Here is an 18,646-nt window from a genome sequence, read left to right as displayed (position 1 = left end):
AGGATTTTCTTTTCAGACACTGGAAAGCAAAAATCTAACAGCTTTTATTGGTCAGGAAAAAGGTTGTTTGCTATTCATCCAACACTAATGTAGGATAAGGGCACTTTTAAAGTTTTCCTGTTTGTGGTCTTAATTTCTAGGACAGATTTCCTAACTTAAATTTTGTTGTTGTTTTTGATCATAGATTATCACTGAGAAATAGGATGGGGGGAAGCTACAAAATAGTGTGCTGACTGCAATATTAAAGCTTTTAGGCCCTGAAGCTGACACAAGTAGCCAATTTTACCTAAGATATAAACACCTTCTACAGTAAAACAAAAAAAAGCCTTGTTTTGAATTAATGAAAACTTTATAGAGTAATCATGTATATAAGAATGGTAAGAGCCTACTTATCTAATGTGACTGGGACTGGTACTTGGTTGACTAGAGGAAACAATTTTAAAATGACATTATTAATTAAGATATCAATTTAAATCATATGCTACATTTTCTCTAATTTTTTGATGTACAGCCAACATCTAATGTCCTCTGATTTGAGTGCCCTTCAACTATTTGCATAAACCACATCCATAATATATTAATTAAGTTTTCCAGATTGATCTTCTATAATGTGGAATGAGAATTTAGCAATCTGAACTCATAATACTGGATTTTTACATGTTTAACCAACTTTTTAGAACTGTTTTGCCAATTACTCGACAGCAATTTTTTTCAATTTGTCAGTCGAGTCTTTTGGTAAACATTTGATTTATTAGTTTTCCTGTCAAAGATAACTGATATGTCATCAGTTTATATAGTATGTAAGTCATAAATTTATAATACTAAGCACACTTGGCATAAACAGACATAAACACAATGATTTGGGTAAGCACAGACCTCAACTGGAAGGGCAGAAGTACATAGGTGTGCAGAGAAGCAACTAGCCATGGGTACTCCCTATGGCAAGGGCAGGGTGAGCACTTGTTATACATGACTGGAGACTGATAGAAAATTTCTGAATTTGTTAAAAGGCCTTTAATTAAGAGAGTTTCTGCTATAAATACATTTTAATTAATATGCATAAGTAGTATGTCTTAAAGAACATTTAAAAAATGTTTGCCAGTATAGGTACTACAGAATTTGCTGTAATGAACAACCAAAGCTCACTTATAATCAGCAGAACTTTTCTGTATATACATAATTGGTGTTCTGAAGTGCTTCTCCCAGCAATCTAGTTTATACTCTGGTACTATAATTGGTTTGTTCATCAGAAGTTTTTTCTTAGATGAGAATAGATAATATTTTGGTCCAATTCTCATTGAGTATCACAATTTTTAAATTAATGATTTGGAATTTTAATGAACTATTCTATTTATATATGCTAGAGATCCTAAATACTCCTATCAGTGTTTTCAGTTAACATTTCTTTCTCCTAAATACTGGTAGCAATAAAGCTTGATATATCAAGAATAGTTTTAAATTGAAAATAAGTAAATATTGTTTTCCTACTGATAGAAGTGTATGTGTGTATATATGTGTATGTGTTTATACATAGACAGAAGGAGACCCAGAAAGAGGCAAAGAGAATGACACAGAGATGACAAAGAAAAAAGTCATACAGAGAGACAGTTTTAGATATTATATACTTATATGTATTTATATTTTTAATAAAAATGTTTATATTTATATTATATATAATCAAATCTATTATATTATAATTATATAAATTGGTATATATTTTATATATAGTACATATATTTATATATAAATGATGCATATATATGGATATAAGAGAAAGTGACAGAAACAGAGAAGGTAGAGTCAGAGAAAAAAATTAAAAAGCAGAGGAAAATGAGGCAGAAATAAAATGTAAGCAACAGAAACAGAGACCATGAGAGAGACTAAGTGAAACCAAACCCTCTAGTGAGACAGAAGAGCCACCCCAGCAATGTTGCTCAAGACTAGCTTCATATCTGCCCTCTACCGAATTGGATGTATGTAAGTTAGAGGCCTTGGGGAGACCATGTCACTGACCAGGACAGGGAAGCAGGCCCAGGGCTCACCAGGAGACAGTGTCATAACAACACTAGACCTACAACCTGGGCATTAATTAGGTCGTTCTGTACCACTTGCTCATATGTGTTAAATGTGTTTTCCAACTCTGAATGTATTTAAAATGTTTTGGCTGCAGAAAGGTACTAAAAGAAATCTCTGTTGGAGAGTTAAATCCAAATGAGACTGTGCAGGCCAATTTGGAAGCCCAGCTCCTTTCCAAGCTGGACCATCCAGCCATTGTCAAGTTCCATGCAAGTTTTGTGGAGCAAGATAATTTCTGCATTATCACGGAGTACTGTGAGGTGAGACTCTTCTTCTCTCTTGGAAATGTTAATAAAAGTCTGTTGCATAGTCAAAAACCTTATATAAAGAGCCATCTGGTCAATTATCAAACTATAAGTTAAACTATAAAGACTTGGAATCTCATGTCTTGGAGCTAAGAATAATCATCTCTAAGTAACTGACAAAATTCCTTTTAAAATTTTGTTGTTATTGCTGTAAATGGGCACAATACCTTAATTTTATTTATTTATTTTTATGCGGTGCTGAGGATGGAACCTAGTACCTGACACATGGCAGACTGGCACTCTATCACTAACCATAACCCTAACTCCAACAAAAATCATTTCTAATTTCCCTTTGGAAAATTCAGTAAGAATGAATAAAATTTAAGGAGAAATACATGCAGAAGACGTTTCAATATTTTTTGCAGAGGGTGTCCACCAAACCTTACATGGACATTTAAATACCCTAACAGAGGCCTGGACAGAGCAGAGGTATATCTCCTGAGTTTTGGCTTCTAGTTTTATGGCTTATTTTACTTAATGGAAATTTGAAAATGCAAATAATGCCCCCCACTGCTGAAATCCTTCATATATATTGATTTATGATTTATGGCTTCAGGTATTTGCAATTTTTCCTGCTACTCTCTGTTCTTTCCAAGTAACAGCTTTGTATTTTACCGAGCCCCAAGAAGGGGAAATTGACAACGTGTAGCTATAGTGCAGATCTGTTACTCCTGAGGGGTTAAGTCTGGGAGAGGTGGCAGGGTTGGGTTAGGCAGGAGAATATCTGAAGATAAATTACTCAAAAAGTATCTCCCAGAGTATTCTGGGAGCTAGGATTAGCCAAATGCTTCTCAGTATAATTTGGAACTGTTTAGAATGAATTTAGTCAGCTCATCACTTGGGTGTTTCTGGAACCCCAAAGAAACAATGTTGGGAAGAAAGAAGTACTTTAAAGTAGAAGTCAGGCTTTTTTGGGTCAGAAAGTTTGGAAATCCACATACAATCCGAAGGTGCCTGGTCTATCATAGGCAGGAGAAGGAAAACAAGCTCAGAAGTACAAATGGCAATGAAAACCAGCCTTGCCGGCTTTACACATCATCTGGTGTATCACCCAAAGTGAAACCAATAGCAAAATTTATTTGAATGAGTTGGAAGCATTCCAGATTTTGACCATTTTCCTTTAGATCAGCCTCCCCAGCTCAGCTTTGCTGGGTGTTTACTCACTTAGATCTTGCCCATCTTCTATTTGGAGGAAAGTGGGGAAAAAGAAGAAAACCATGTCATTTGGATATCATCTTCTCTGTTATCTAATGAACTCTTAAGAAAATCAATATGATGATGAAGTGTAAAAGAGTGCTGGTGGTACTGAACAGATTTTCTTGCAAATGTGCTACTAATCCATTCAAAACTATAGATATTTGCATAGGTACTGTACTATGATTCACTGGCTATAATTTTCTTCTTTAGCCCCTTTAGTTAATAAAAGTCTTATATCAGAAATAACTAACTCCAGCTGCTCGTGATGAGTACTTCTACATTCACTACTACCTTAGTCTTAGTTAATCTTTCAAAGACTCTTTACTGCCTGTTCTTAAAATATTTTAAATTGTACTTGGCACTGTTCAATAAAAATTACTGTGATGCTGGAAATGATTTATATTTGTGTTGTCTAACATTAGTCATACATGGCATTTTAGGTCTTGAAGTTTGGTTAGAGCAATTGAGGTATTGTATGTTAAATTTTATTCAATTTCAAATCATTTAAATTTAAATTACCCTGTGTAGCTACTGGCTAACATATTGGACAGGTCTAGATGATATGTTATAATATTCCCTAATTTTTTTCTATTTTAATATAATTTTGAACTACCAGACAAGTTACAAGAATAACACAATATACCCCTATAGATTCTTCATCCAGATTCCCCAATTGTCATCATTTTTCTACATTTTCTTTATCATTCTATCTATTTATCTATCTGTTGTATTTACCTATTTTTTTCCTGAACCATTTGAGTATACATTTCTTATAGTTTGGCTCTTGAATGTCCCCTAAAGGCCCATGTATTAAAGACTGAGTTTCCAGCCTGTGATATTGTTAGATGATGGAACCTTAGGAGGTGGGATCTAGTAGAAATAAGTTAGGTCATTTGGGTTGTACCTTGAAGGGGATATTGGGATGTTGGTGTCCCTCCTTTCTTTTCTTCCTGGCTGCCATGAGGTGAACAGCTTTGCTCCAAATGTTTCTCCCCACCATGATGTTCCACCTCACTACAGGCTCAAAAGCAATGGAGGCAGCTGACCATGGACTAAAATCTGAAACTATGAGCAAAATAAACCTTTTCTCCTTTTAAGTTGATTTTCTTAAGTCTTTTGTCATAGTAATGGAAAGCTGAGAAGTACAAAGTTGCAGACATGATGCCTCTGTTCCCCAAATACTACTGTATCTTATAAGGCCAAGAACCTTCTCTTATATGACCGCAGTATAATGACAAAAACTTGGGAAATTAACACAGAAATAATGCGAGTATATAATTCGGTGGTTTTGAAAGTGGGATTCCAGACCAGAATTATCAATATAACATGGGAACTTGTTACAAATACAAATTCTTGGCCTCCAGCCCAGTCTTACTGAATCAGAAATTCTGGGGGTGAGGCTTGACCATCTGTGTTTTGACAAGCTCACCAGGTGAGTTTGAAACAAGCTAAAGTTTGAGAATCACCCATCTTATTCATAATCCCTATTCAAATTCAGCCCATTTGTTCAAATTATGTCCTTAGAAAGGATATTTCTATAAAAATGGGTTTTGTTACACAGGATGCAATCTGGAATCATCTGCTTTAATTTTAAAATGATGGTGGTTTCTATGGATTGAGCTGCATTCCCAGCAGGGATGTTGCCATGGCGATGACTGCAGGCTGCACTAGAGAACAGCTGCGGGGCTTCCAGGGCTCTCTGTGCCCCTGAACTGTCAGTCTGCCACTTCCCAGGCTTCTAAGCACTGACGTGTGCAGATTGCTCCACTCTCTTTAGCAGAGATATTTCTCAGTTTCAGACACAAATTTACTTGTACAGGTCTGACATTATCTTCTTTTTATTAAGGTAAAATAATGCTACAGGAAATGGCAGGCGGCCAAACTTGCACCGTATAAAATATTGTTATCATCAGTGAAATGGATGATATTTTTATCCCCAAGTTCCCTTATGTGTAATTTAATTTGAGACCTTTCAAGACTGAAACATGTAAATGCGTTCATGAAGCCTCTACATCTACTACCCAATCCTTTGGGAGACATCACCTCATATTATGGGAGTAAAAAAGCAAATGACCAAACTCTCACAACTTGTCAAAATTTAACCACATCTTTGATGTGATATAGTTCCTAAACTACCAAAGAGGCAGAGTACTTCAGATATTGTTTTTTTCTGTTGTGGAGGAAGTGTAATTACTTGCTGTCCCATTTTCTTTCTCCATGGATTCATACATTTTCATCTCTGCTTAGGTCATTTCCTATCCCAGCGTCTTTCCTCTTAGCCCCAAATCTTCAAGTTTTAACCAGCATCCCAGGCCCAGTGTGAATTCTGGTTCCCCCTCTCCTATAACCAAAGGCTCCCATAAGCATGGTTCTTCTCCCACAAACAAAAGTTCCCATGATCTTCTGACTGAAAGTAACTCCCCATCACTCTGTCCCCAACTCTCATAGCATTTTTATCTTGTATGGTGCTCAACACAACATTCATCATATAAGCCATCTCAGACTCTCAAAATGTGAGATTGACTTTTTCCTGATTAATTTTTCTGTCACATCATAATCCTACATAGTGGACCACAAAGAAGTTAGCACTCAAGACTTTTCCCTCTTTTATTAATTCTACGTCATTTTGCTTCTAGCTTCTTCCTACCTCATTTCTGTAAAACACTGGTGAAAAAAAGATACAATATTGGGTACTCCCACCCATCATATATATCAAAAGTAATTTGTCCTACTTATTTGGCTGGTACCTAACAATGTACTGAACTAGAGACCTGTGAAATATAGCCCAAAGGTCTTTCATTTGGCTAAGGAGAAGACATCCTCAGAAAGCTTAGGATTAGTAGACACAATAGAGATTAGGTAAGGTCACATATATTCAGGAGAGAGGGGCACAGTTGTGGGAAGAACATATGGAATTTGGGCACAAAGCAGTAAAGGTTGGACTCCTCTATTCTCTGGTGATATTAACTTGCTACACAAAATTATATCAATGTAGTTATAAACATTGACTACACATGAGAATCACCTGTAGAACTCAAAAACTCCTGGGTCCAAGACCCACCTTCAGAAAATCTAATTTATTTGCTGTGGGGCATTGCTCAGCCAAAAGGATTGTTGAAATCTCTCCAGGTGATTCTAATATGCAGCCAAGGCTGTGAACTGCAAAAAAACAGAAAATGGTTAGTGTGGAAACCAACAGTCACAAAAGAAAAATGAGCCAAAGTTTAAGTACCACTGAGCAAAGATGACACCCAGATCCTGAGTATAGGCAATTCTACCTCTGGTTCTGGGTGTAGTTTTATGATTAAGCCACCAAACTTGTTGCTGTTACTCATAAAAGTCACCCAATTCATTCTCCTGGCGCCCTGAGCAACCTTCTGGTTCCAATTTGGCCTCTGATGCATGCCTTTTCTAAAAGAAAGATATGCTCCTTAAACTGACATGAGCTCCCTGTTGCCTTGGCAATTCCAGTTCTCATTGTTTCTGAATAAATTAGTTTTCTAGATTATTTATTGGTTCCTTCTGAGCTTGAAGTTCACAGGGGCAGCAGTAATTAAGTGTCTTTCCAAAAGCCATTACCGAGTCTTAACTCTGTGTTGGATACAATTCCTACGCATAGTATGGGATAACAGACATAATTTGGTAATATTTATTTAATGAACTTGTCTGGTAGGCTAAAATGAGTCATTTATATCAATGGTGAAAATGTAAGGGGTAATATGGTATCGTGGAAAGGGTGTGATTGAAGCACTGTTGCAGTTAATAAAGAAAGAAATGAATTCTGATTGCAGGGACTGGCAGATTATATTTGAATTTGAAGTATGAGAAGGTTTGGTCAACTTATATGGGACAAGGACTTGTAGTTAAGGGAAACAATGTGATAAAAGTCTCAGAGGTAGAATAGCATAGGATATGATTTGGGAATCTAATATATCACCTTTTTAAAAAGCATTTTATTAATGTGTTATCATTATACATAATAGTGGGATTAATTGTGATATCTATCTGTACATGCACATAGCATAAATTGATCTATTTCATTTTCCTGCACATCCTCTTTCCTCTGCTTCTTCCTCCCCTGATACCCTTTACCTAATACTGGTTTCTCTTCTATTTTCATTAGGTCACTTTTCTTTCTATTTTTTTTTTTCCTTTCTAACTTCTGAATATGAGAGAAAACATATGACCCTTGACTTTTTGAGTCTGGCATATCTAACATAGCATGATGTTCTCCAGTTCCATCTATTTTCCTGAAAATAACATAATTATGTTCTTCATGGCTGAGTAAAATTCAGTTGTGTGTATATGCCACATTTTCTTTATCCATTCATCTGTAGGTTCCATAGGCTGTTTCCATAACTTGGCTATTGTGAGTTGCACTGCTAAAAAACATGTTTATGCATGTATTGCTCTAGGATGCTGACTTCAGTTCTTTTGGGATAAATACTAAGGAGTGATATAGCTGGATCATATGATGATTCCAGTTCTAGTCTCCATAGTGGTTGTACTGATTTATAATCCCACTAAGAGTATATGTGTTTCTTCCCCACACCCCACAGTTTTGCCAGCATCTATTATTTCTCATATTCTTAAAAATTGCCATTTTAACTGGAGTGAAATCTCAGTATAGTTTTGATTTGCATTTCTCTGATGAATATTTTTTCATGTATTTGTTGGCCATTTGTATTTCTTCTTTTGAGAAATGTTTGCTTAGATTATTTGCCCATTTATTGACTAGGCTATTTGTTGGTGTTAGGTTTTTGAGTTCTTTATGTATTTTGGATATTAAACCCCTGTCAGAATAGCTACTAAAGACTTTTTCCCATTATGTAGGTTCCCTTGTTACAGTTTTAATTTTTTTTTGCTATGCACAAACTTTTAAATTTGCTGCCATCCCATTTATTATGATTTTATTTTCCGAACTTTAGTAATCCTATTAAGGAAGTTGTTTCCTGCACTTATATGTTAGAATATTTACCCTATGTGTTCTACTAACAGTTGCAGAGATTTTGGCCTAATTCTTAGGTTATTAATCCACTTTGAGTTGAGTTGTGCAGAGTAAGAGATAGGAATCCAGCTACATTCTTCTAAATGGGGGCTACCCATTTCTTTAAAAAGCTTTCTTTTCTTCAACAAATGTTTTTGGTACCTTTGTCAAGGATCAGATAACTATCTATGTGGGTTTGTCCCTGTGTCATCTATTCCATTCTTTTGGTCTATATGTCTGTTTTTATGCTACTAACTTGCAGTTTTTGTTACTATAGCTTTGAAGTATAATCTGAAGTCTGTAATTATGATGCCTCTAGTGTTGCTGTTATTGCTCAGAATTGCTTTGGTTGTTCTGGTTTTTTAATTCTTTTATATGAATTTTAGGACTGTTTAGTTCTGTTAAGAATGTCATTGGTATTTTGATGAGGATTGCACTGAATGTGTACATTGCTTTTGGTAGTATGGCATTTTAACAATATTAATTCCGCCTATCCATGAACATGGGAGATCTTTCCATCCTCTAGTGTCATCTTTATTTTCTTTCATCAGTGTTCTATAATTTTCATTATAGAGGTCTTTTACCTCTTTGGTTTAATTTATTCCTAAGTTGTTTTTCTTTTTGTGTGTGTGTGTGTGGGGTAGGTACTGGGGATTGAACTTAGGGCACTTGACTACTGAGCCACATCCCCAGTCCTATTTTGTATTTTATTTAAGATAGGATCTCACAGAGTTGCTTAGCACCTCACTTTTGCTGAGGCTGGCTTTGAACTCTTGATCCTCCTGGTTTAGCTTCTGAGCTGCTGAGATTACAGGTGCATACCGGCCCTAAGTATTTTTTGAGGCTATTGTAAATTGATTTGTTTTCCTGGTTTCTTTTTTAGCAGATTCCTTATTGATGTAAAGAAAAGCTAATGATTTACATATGTTGATTTTTTTAATCCTGCTATTTTTCTGAATTTATTAGCTCTAGAAGTCATGTGATGGAGTTTTTTGGATATTCCAAGTATAAGATCATATTTTCTGTGAAAAGCAATAATTTGCTTCCTTCCTTTTCTATTTGTATCCCTTTTATTTCTTACCTAATTGGCTCTTGCTAAAATTTCAAGTACTATATTGAAAAGGAGTGGTAAGGGCAGACATGTTTGTTCTGTTCCTTATTTCAGAGGAAATGTTGTCAGTTTTTCCCTGTTCATTATGATGTTGGCTTCGGGTTTATCATGTATAATTTTTATGACTTTTTTTTGGAGGGGGAATACCAGGAATTGAACTCAGAGGTACTCCACTACTGAACCATACCCCTAGCCCTATTTGGTATTTTATTTAGAGACAGGGTCTCACTGAGTTGCTTAGTGCCTCACTTTTGCTGAGGCTAGCTTTGAACTCATGATCATCCTGCCTCATCCTCCAGAGCCACTGGAATTACAGGAGTGTGCCATCATGCCTGGTTAATCTTTATGACTTTTAAGTAAATTTTTGCTATCGCTAATTTCTTCAGGGTTTTTAACATGAATGGAGGACAAGTGTTGTTAAAGCCCTTTTCTACATCTTTTTTTTTTGTCCTTAATTCATGTGATAGACTAACATTTATTGATTTGAAATAATCTTGTATTCTACAGTAAAACCAACTTGATAATGATGTACAATCTTTTAAATATGTTTTTGAACATGAATTGCTAATGTTTTGTTAAGAATTTCTGCTTTTGGGTACATCAGTGATATTAACTTATAATTTTCATTCCATGATGTTTCCTTATTTGTTTTTGGTATCCAGGTGATACTGGCTCATAGAATGAATTTGGTAGTGTTTGCCTTTTATATTTCATGCAACAATATGAGAATTAATTCTTTTTTAAATTTACTTATTTATATATGACAATGGAATGCATTACAATTCTTATTACACATATAGAGCTCAATTTTTCATATCTCTGTTTATATACAAAGTATATTTGCACCAATTTGTGTCTTTATACCTGTGCTTTGGATAATAATGATCATCACATTCCACCATCATTTATAATCCCATGCCCACTTCCTTACCCTCCAACCACTCGGCCCTATCTAGAGTTTGTCTATTCTTGCCATGCTCCCTCTCCCTATCCCACTATGAATCAGCTGCCTTATATCAGAGAAAACATTTGGCATTTGTTTTTTTGGGATTGGCTAATTTCACTTAGCATTATCTTCTCCAACACCATCCATTTACCTGCAAATGCCATGATTTTATTCTCTTTTATTGCTGAGTAAAATTTCATTGTGTATATATGCCACATTTTTTTTATCCATTCATCTATTGAAGGGAATCTAGGTTGGCTCCACAGTTTAGTTATTGTGAGTTGTGCTGTTATAAACATTATGTGGTTGTGTCCCTGTAGTATGCTGTTTTTAAGTACTTTAGGTATAGATCGAGGAGAGGGATAGCTGGGTCAAATCGTGGTTCCATTCCCAGTTTTCCAAGAAATCTCCATACTGCTTTTCATATTGGCTGCACCATTTTGCAGCCCAGCAGCAATATATGAGTGTATCTTTTTCCCCACATCTTCACCAACACTTATTGTTGTTTGTCTTCATAATAGCGGCCATTCTGACTGGAGTAAGATGAAATCTTAGAATGGTTTTGAGTTGCATTTCTCTAATTGCTAGTGATGATGAACATTTTTTTATATATTTGTTGATTAATTGTATATCTTCTTCTGAGAAGTGTCTCTTCAGGTCCTTGGCCCATTTTTTTGATTGGGTTATTTGTTTTTTTGGTGCTCTGCTTTTTGAGTTGTTTATATACCCTAGGGATTAGTGCTGTATCTGGTGTGTGAGGGGTAAAAATTTGCTCACAAGATGTAGGCTCTCTATTCACCTCACAGATTATTTCTTTTGCTGAGAAGAAACTTTTTAGTTTGAGAAAAGATAGCCTCTTCAACAAATGTTGCTGGGAAAATTGGAAATCCATATGCAACAAAATGAAATTAAATGCCTATCTCTCACCATGCACAAAACTCAACTCAAAATATATCAAGGATTTAGGAATACAACCAAAGACCCTGCGTCCAATAGACCTGAACAGACACTTCTCAGAAGAAGATATACAATCAATCAACAAATATATGAAAAACTGTTCATCATTTCTAGCAATTAGAGAAATGCAAATCAAAACTACTCTAAGATATCATCTCATTCCAGTCAGAATGGCAGCTATTATGAAGACAAACAACAATAAGTGTTGGCAAGGATGTGGGGAAAAAGGTACACTCATACACTGCTGGTGAGACTGTAAATTATTACAGCTAATATGGAAAGCAGTATGGAGATTCCTTGGAAAACTGGGAGTGGAACCACTGGGAGGGAAAGGGAGTGGGGCATGGGATTAGCAATGATGGTGGAATGTGATAGACATTATGATCCAAAGTACATGTATGAAGACATGAATTGGTGTCAACATACTTTATATACAAACATTGTTCTGTATACATGTAGTAAGAATTGTAATGCATTCCACTGTCATTTTGTTAAAAAAATCAATAAAAAAGAAAATAACTGAGAACTTTTCTTAGTTATCTGCATACAAATATATTCTCCAACTAGGGAGAATAGTCAATAAAGTGTTTCCAAAGTGGGCGGGGTGGGGGAAGAAACCAAAATGAACTTGCAAATACTGTACTAAGAACTTTTTAAACTGAGATGTTCCATTTCATCAAAAACATTTGTTTTTTATTTGGAACATAGCTTAAGAGAAACAAAGTAATAAATGTTTTTCATGCTGCTGAGTTAAAATAAACAAGAAATTTTGATATTCTGGTGCACACTAAAATTTGAGATACATTAGAAGGATGGAAATATAATAGGGTATGGAAAAAATGCATTTTGAGATGTCAACTCACTGAATTAATAAGGGAAGCTTTTTAATTTTAAAATGAAGAAATAGGGCAGAATGATATAGAGATGATTTTGTCCTTTGTATATAGTCTTTTAGAATTTCAGCTTTGTTGCATTCAGGCTTCTTCTGAGGATGCTGTACTTTGGTTTAAACTGCTTGTAAGTACTTCTATTGACAACTTTAAAAATGGATTAATTTTTAAAAATCTAATCCTTTCACAACTTTTTTCATGGCAATCAAAGATGGGGTTTAGAACACTGTAGTTGAGTCATTCTTTGTTTCTTCAAGGTCTTGATATTTCAAAGTCCATCTGATGTCAGCTAACTAGGGATAGGGAAGCAAGGAGATACCATTAATCTACCAAATGGCAGCTTAGGCTACAGATTTTTTGAAACCTTAGAAGTTAACATCAAAGCTTTTGCGATAACTTTTGAGGGGTGATTTTAGTGAAGGAAAGCATTTTCTGTCAGCAATATAGAGTAAGGGCAACATTAATATTGGTTCAAGTTCAAGTCAATAATCTTCATTAAATTTGTCTTAGCAATAAAAGTCACCATTAAATATTCCTCAAAGACAAAGTTAAGAAACCAAAATGAATTTACAGATACTGTAGCAAGAACGGAAATGTGCCATTTCATCAAAAACATTTGGTTGTTATTTGTAAGACAGCTTAGAGAAACTAAGAAATAAATTATTTTCATATTGCTGAGTTAAAATCAGACTGCTTCACAAAATTTTCTTTCTTTGTTTTAGCAAAGCATAATTTTTTGTATTCTATCTTATTTAAATCCTTAAAAAATAATCTAGTGTGTTTATTAAAAACATGATAAATGCAAAACAAATAGGTTTTCTTGGAGATGAATATATAAAAGAAAATTGTAGGAGGAACTTGTGTGCAAGGCCTAGCTCTCAGATTAATTTAACCTTTTGGTTTTTCATCTCCCTATTGACTCATTGTCCTCTACTTAATGCTAAGAACTGATAAATTTCTTCATATGGTTCTACTCAGTGGTAAGGAGAAATTTGTGTATCTCCTTTTGACATTTCACTTTGAGACTTATTATGGAAGATGCATTTCGCCCCCTCAGTAGTCTATACAAGTATTCATGTAGTTAGCGGAAATTGTGCTTTTACTATCAGTGCAAGAAATAGGCACACAACTTCTACTCACTACACGAGAAGAAAGTGTGAAGAGTTGATTGGCAGTAACAATTAATGTCGCCCAGATGGTATGATATCATTATGGCAGGATTACCCAGAGGAAGCAATTCTGCTCACTCACAAAGAAGACAGTACAGAAGTTAAAAAAAAAAGTGTAAAAGTTCATATAATGCAGTTTAAAATGACAATAGAAAATGGAAAGCAGTATTGCAATTTGGGGATAAATTTCTAAAAGGAATGCAATTTAATGCACAAATTTCTCCAAATTTCAATATTATTACACTTGGGGCAGATAATTATATCCATGAAGGACATATTTATAGAGATAACTATGCTTGTGCATAGCTTTCCTAAAGTGAAAAGATCAGATTGATACAATTAGCTATCAGTCAACTTCACTGGTATTGCTTTTTTTTTTTTTTTTTTTTTTTTTTGCATTGGGGATTGAACCCAGGGGCACTTTACCACATCCTCAGCTCTTTTATAATTTTTTAAATTTTAAGACAGGGTCTTAGGGTTGCTGAGGGTCTTGATAAATTGCTGAGGCTGGCTTTAAACTTGCAATCTTTCTGCTTCAGTCTCCCAAGTTGCTGGGATTACAGATGTGCACCATTGGTATTTCTTTTTTTAAAATATATCTATATCTATCTATATATACATTTAGTTGTACACAATACCTTTATTTTATTTATTTATTTTTATGTGGGTGCTGAGGATCGAACCTAGTGCTTCACCCGTGCTAGGCTCTACCACTGAGCCACAACCCCAGCTCCCCCCTGGTATTTCTTTAAGGTCAGTTTTTATTTTTCTCTTCCTCTCTTCTACCTTCCTATCTTTTTTCCTTTTCTTCCTTTTTTGATTTCCTTCTCTCCTTTCTGTTCCCATCTCTTCCCCTCTTTTCCTTCCTTCCCACTCTTCTGAGCTATTCAGGAAGGAGATGAGGATATGTTGATATGTTGATTATTATATTTCTGCCACTGAAGAATTTTTACCATGTTCAGAAAAATCTATGAGATATTGAAAGAAGATTTGTTTTTGTTTTAAACTTTTTTTTTGTTTGAGGGAAAGATTTGATATAGTCCTCTTTGTCAGAAAGCAAAATGGGACTGGAAACACACACACACACACACACACACACACACACTACACACACACACACAAGCATCTATACACTTCACTTTTTGTTTGAAGGACTTTCATGTCTACTTTACAGGACATTATAATGTTCTATTGTAAAAAAATGTTTGCACAACTTATAGAGACATGACAATACAGCTTATATTATGCAATAGAATTCTGATACAATTTTAAGAGAGGAGAGCAAAAGTAGGTGTGGAGAATGAGAAGGAAATGATAGTCTTTTGCTAAGTAGTCAAATATTGAATTCACTGTATTTTTGAATTACAATAAACTTTGATCTACTTGGCTCAAAAAAATTCAGAAGGAAACTGCCTGAGCTAGGCTGCAAGCAAATGTTTGATATACTTTTGACTTGTTATGGCTCTGTGTGAGAGGAGAGAAAACACTGAGCAAATATTTGCACAGTATCCTGAAAGGAAATAAAAAATGCATTACAAGTGAATTAGTCAGTTGACCTCATGTTGTTTGATTACAAGTAATTTCAGTTGGATTGTCTCATTGCCTGTAAATGCTTTTCCTTTGATTCTAATAAGGACTCTGCCATAAATAGTTTGTGAGTAGCTTCATGTTTCCTTTCATGATTCCAGTGGACATGGCAAGGACCTCTCTCCCTCTACATGGGGCCTGTGTTTTACATCCTACAAAGACCAAACATAATTGCATTTAACCTATCCTTTCTTCAGAAAACACTTCTCAATTGTCTCTAGTTTCTCAGTGTTATAAAATAAAAGGGACCAGGTATAAGGGTTCTCTAAGAGGAGTTAACACTTATTTTCATTTCTATGGTAATTAAAATGCATAAATACAATCATAATTAGAAAGGATCTTAGACACTGCAGGCAATTTCTAGTTTTGTAGTTTGGATCGCAGTTAGTTTTGGGCAGTAATAGTAAGTATCATAACTTTACCTGTCACCAGTTAATGATAGGACAGAGACTGACTAAAGGCTTACATGATGTGTTTGGGACCCCAAATAGTTCCAACAGTTGTTGTGTTCCTGAAAGTTTTTCTGGAAATAGAAAAAAGGAAAATTCAGTTACCTATACATGTTAGTTTAGATATGTTAAACTCGAATCTATATATAATATAATATATAATATATAGATATAATAACAATAATGTAATAACAATCAGTGTTGAATGCATATGGAAGCACCAATTTAGTTTCATCAAAACATCATCACTTTACATTAATGTCACCAATTTGAATTTTATTGACTTACATTTTTAACTTATATTCATGTAAGGGTACTATTTAGGGTTCATATTTAGGTAATGTAATAAAAATGATTTTGGTTGGAGGTATGTGTGTTAATTTTTTCCTGTATAAAGGTTTTACCCTTGAGTGGTGTCAGATAAACACAGGCAGACATTTAGTTTATATTCAGTAGCAACTGATAGTAACTGAATTCCATTCCAGTTTCTGCACAGGTGACTGGGTGTTTTCAGGGAGGATGGAGGGGAGGAGAGGGAGAACTACAGGATCCTGAGCAGAGTTAGAGCAGTAACAGATTACAAAAACAGGAAAATGGAGGTTGGCCCATGTGAAACCCATTGGGTTTGCTCACTGGAGATCATTAAAATTAGACTTCCATCCTTCCAAGACTTCAGGGAGACAAGGGCCCTATCTTTAGGTATTTTCTGGAATCAACAGTAAACTCTTTTGCTCTGTGTTTTCTCAGGCAAACACTCTAAGGGGGTGGTTCCTGTCATCCTAAGGATAGGTACTTGGATTGCTAGAAATGATATTAGTGTTTCTTCAAATCTTTAGCAGTCAAAGTTGAGGCTTAGTTGAAAAGAGGGCTCATAGGAGCCTGGCTAGAGTTTGGTCAAGGAGGGAATATTAGTGATAGTTACGAGTAGTAGTAAGCCTCACTTTTTTATGATAAACAGTGACTGCTATTTATTTACCATTATTAAAAAAGCTTGACTTTAAAATCTTAAGTCTTAACTGAAATGTATGTGAAAGGTGATTTTTTTTGTTTTGTTTTAGGGCCGAGATCTGGATTATAAAATTCAGGAATATAAAGGATCTGGGAAAATATTTTCAGAAAATCAAATAAGAGAATGGTTTATCCAGCTGTTGCTAGGAGTTGACTACATGCATGAGAGGTATGTTCATTTGCTCCTGGGGATCAGAATATATTTTAACAGTCATGTCTGTGTTTAAAAAGTGATTTTTTTAATTAAATTTGAAAGCAAACATCAGAAAGGTAAGTTGCTATAGTGAGACATCTTTTTAAAAATCTTTATTCTTTTTTCTTGAGTAAAGTGTTGAATGATTATATCCAGAGGTTTTACTTTCATAACTTTTATTGTTCTAGAAATCAAATTGGCTCTGAACACAGACAGAAACTTGTATTGAATACATTTCCTTGTATATGACATCTGTGAATTATAATTGATTCTCAGATATCTTAGTAGACTATGAATGCATTGTATATTATAACATGATTAAGTTATAAATTCCTGGGTATGCCACAAATGAATTGTGTGGTCACCTTAGAATGTATTAGTGCACGTTTAGCTGGGTCCATGTCCCAAGTAGAGCTAAGTAACTGATATGGAAGATATTCTTTGGTCTCACAGAGATAAATATTGAGACAGAAAGTCAATTTTGATGTGAAATATCTGATAATGAAGGTCAAAGTATGTTTTATGAGTTTCAGTTATCTAGACCAGCATTTGCTTCAGCATCTCTCCCTCAATGATATATTTTAAAACTTTTTTATGATTATTCTATAGGTTAAAAGTAAGATATATAGGATTTTAAATGTCTTATAGATCCACAAAATCATACAGATGCAATTGAAAAGGTGAACATACACAGATAAAGTGGATAGTCTGAGGTGCCTGTGGTAACACTCACCTTGGGAGTGATGTTATATGTGATAACATTCTTCTTGATCAGAAGTGGTAATTTGTAGGCTACACAAAGGTCTGGCTATTCATGGATATCAGATTGCTTAAATGTGTCATCTTTTTTTTCTAATAGCATAAAAAGTAATCAAATTATCCTGTAAATTGACATATGTCTTCTGAAACACATGCTTGGTGATGCAGATAGTTACTGATTCATTGACAACTCATAGCAATCATTGGGCTAATGTCAAAATGTCCTGAGACAATTATGAATAAATATAAAAATTACCTTTTAATAAACTACACAAAGCTGCTGACTGTAGACTTCCATGCACATATAGTCATATTGATGTTCCTTTTTGTTTTAAACTACTTCCAGTTATGCTGTTAACTTATAAGGAAAACAACTAAACACACACACACACACACACACACACACACACACCCCAAGACTATGGCTTTCATATGCAAAACATAAAACTGAAATCTAGTTGATTTAACAACCCCCAAAATTTTTGATGCACTTGAGGCTGCTTAGTAATTATGTAATAATTAAATAAATAAAATGAGAAATAAATAATTAAAATAAATGAATTTAAAATAAGCTTTAAAAAGAGAGGATTATATTTTTGTAATCCTTCAATATTCAAAGAATACCATTAAATGCAACTAAGTATTTGGATATTTGTGGATCTGTGGATCAGAAATACCATCCTTTGTGATTTAGATAACAAATGATGGTGCATTTTATTTATTGCTATTACAACAATCAATTATTGTAAAGTTTTTATGTATAGGTGGGGAAATGCCAATTTTAAATTTAGGTTCATTTATTCATTCACTACTTAGTTATAAATTAACAATAAATTCTAATCTTAAAGAACTGTTAGTAAACTAGCAGAGATAAAACTCATACTCATGTAGCTATAAGCCCAGTGGGTGCCCAGGATTCATTGTCTTTACTATGTAATAGATTATGAACTTGGGTAAGTTTCATAATCTTTCCAAGCCTTTGTTTCCTCATCTATATAATAGGGATAATACT

The 18,646-nt window shown here is 34.5% G+C and overlaps 1 protein-coding gene across 16 annotated transcripts in view; it reads left to right on the top strand.

Annotated features, from left to right (window-relative positions):
• Nek11 (NIMA related kinase 11) overlaps positions 1–18,646 on the top strand; it is a 341,889-nt gene that overhangs the window by 89,738 nt on the left and 233,505 nt on the right. For 13 of the 16 annotated variants that reach the window (XM_046431465.2, XM_046431459.2, XM_046431452.2 and 10 more), the window contains exons 3-4: positions 2,171–2,336; positions 16,733–16,851. The exons of 1 other annotated variant lie outside the window; for it this stretch is intronic. In XM_046431465.2, the coding sequence (XP_046287421.1) occupies positions 2,171–2,336; positions 16,733–16,851 (285 nt within the window). The remainder of the gene's footprint in view (positions 1–2,170; positions 2,337–16,732; positions 16,852–18,646) is intronic. 2 more of the 16 variants (XM_046431455.2, XM_046431467.2) reach the window with 1 other exon arrangement.

The sequence above is a fragment of the Marmota monax genome, unplaced genomic scaffold (assembly GCF_021218885.2).
Source record: "Marmota monax isolate L192 unplaced genomic scaffold, Marmota_monax_Labrador192_F-V1.1 WCK01_AAM20220418_F8-fsc00022, whole genome shotgun sequence".
NCBI lineage: Eukaryota > Metazoa > Chordata > Mammalia > Rodentia > Sciuridae > Marmota > Marmota monax.
The sequence above is the reverse complement of the archived record's forward strand: the minus strand, read 5'-3'. Positions and strand labels throughout refer to the sequence as shown.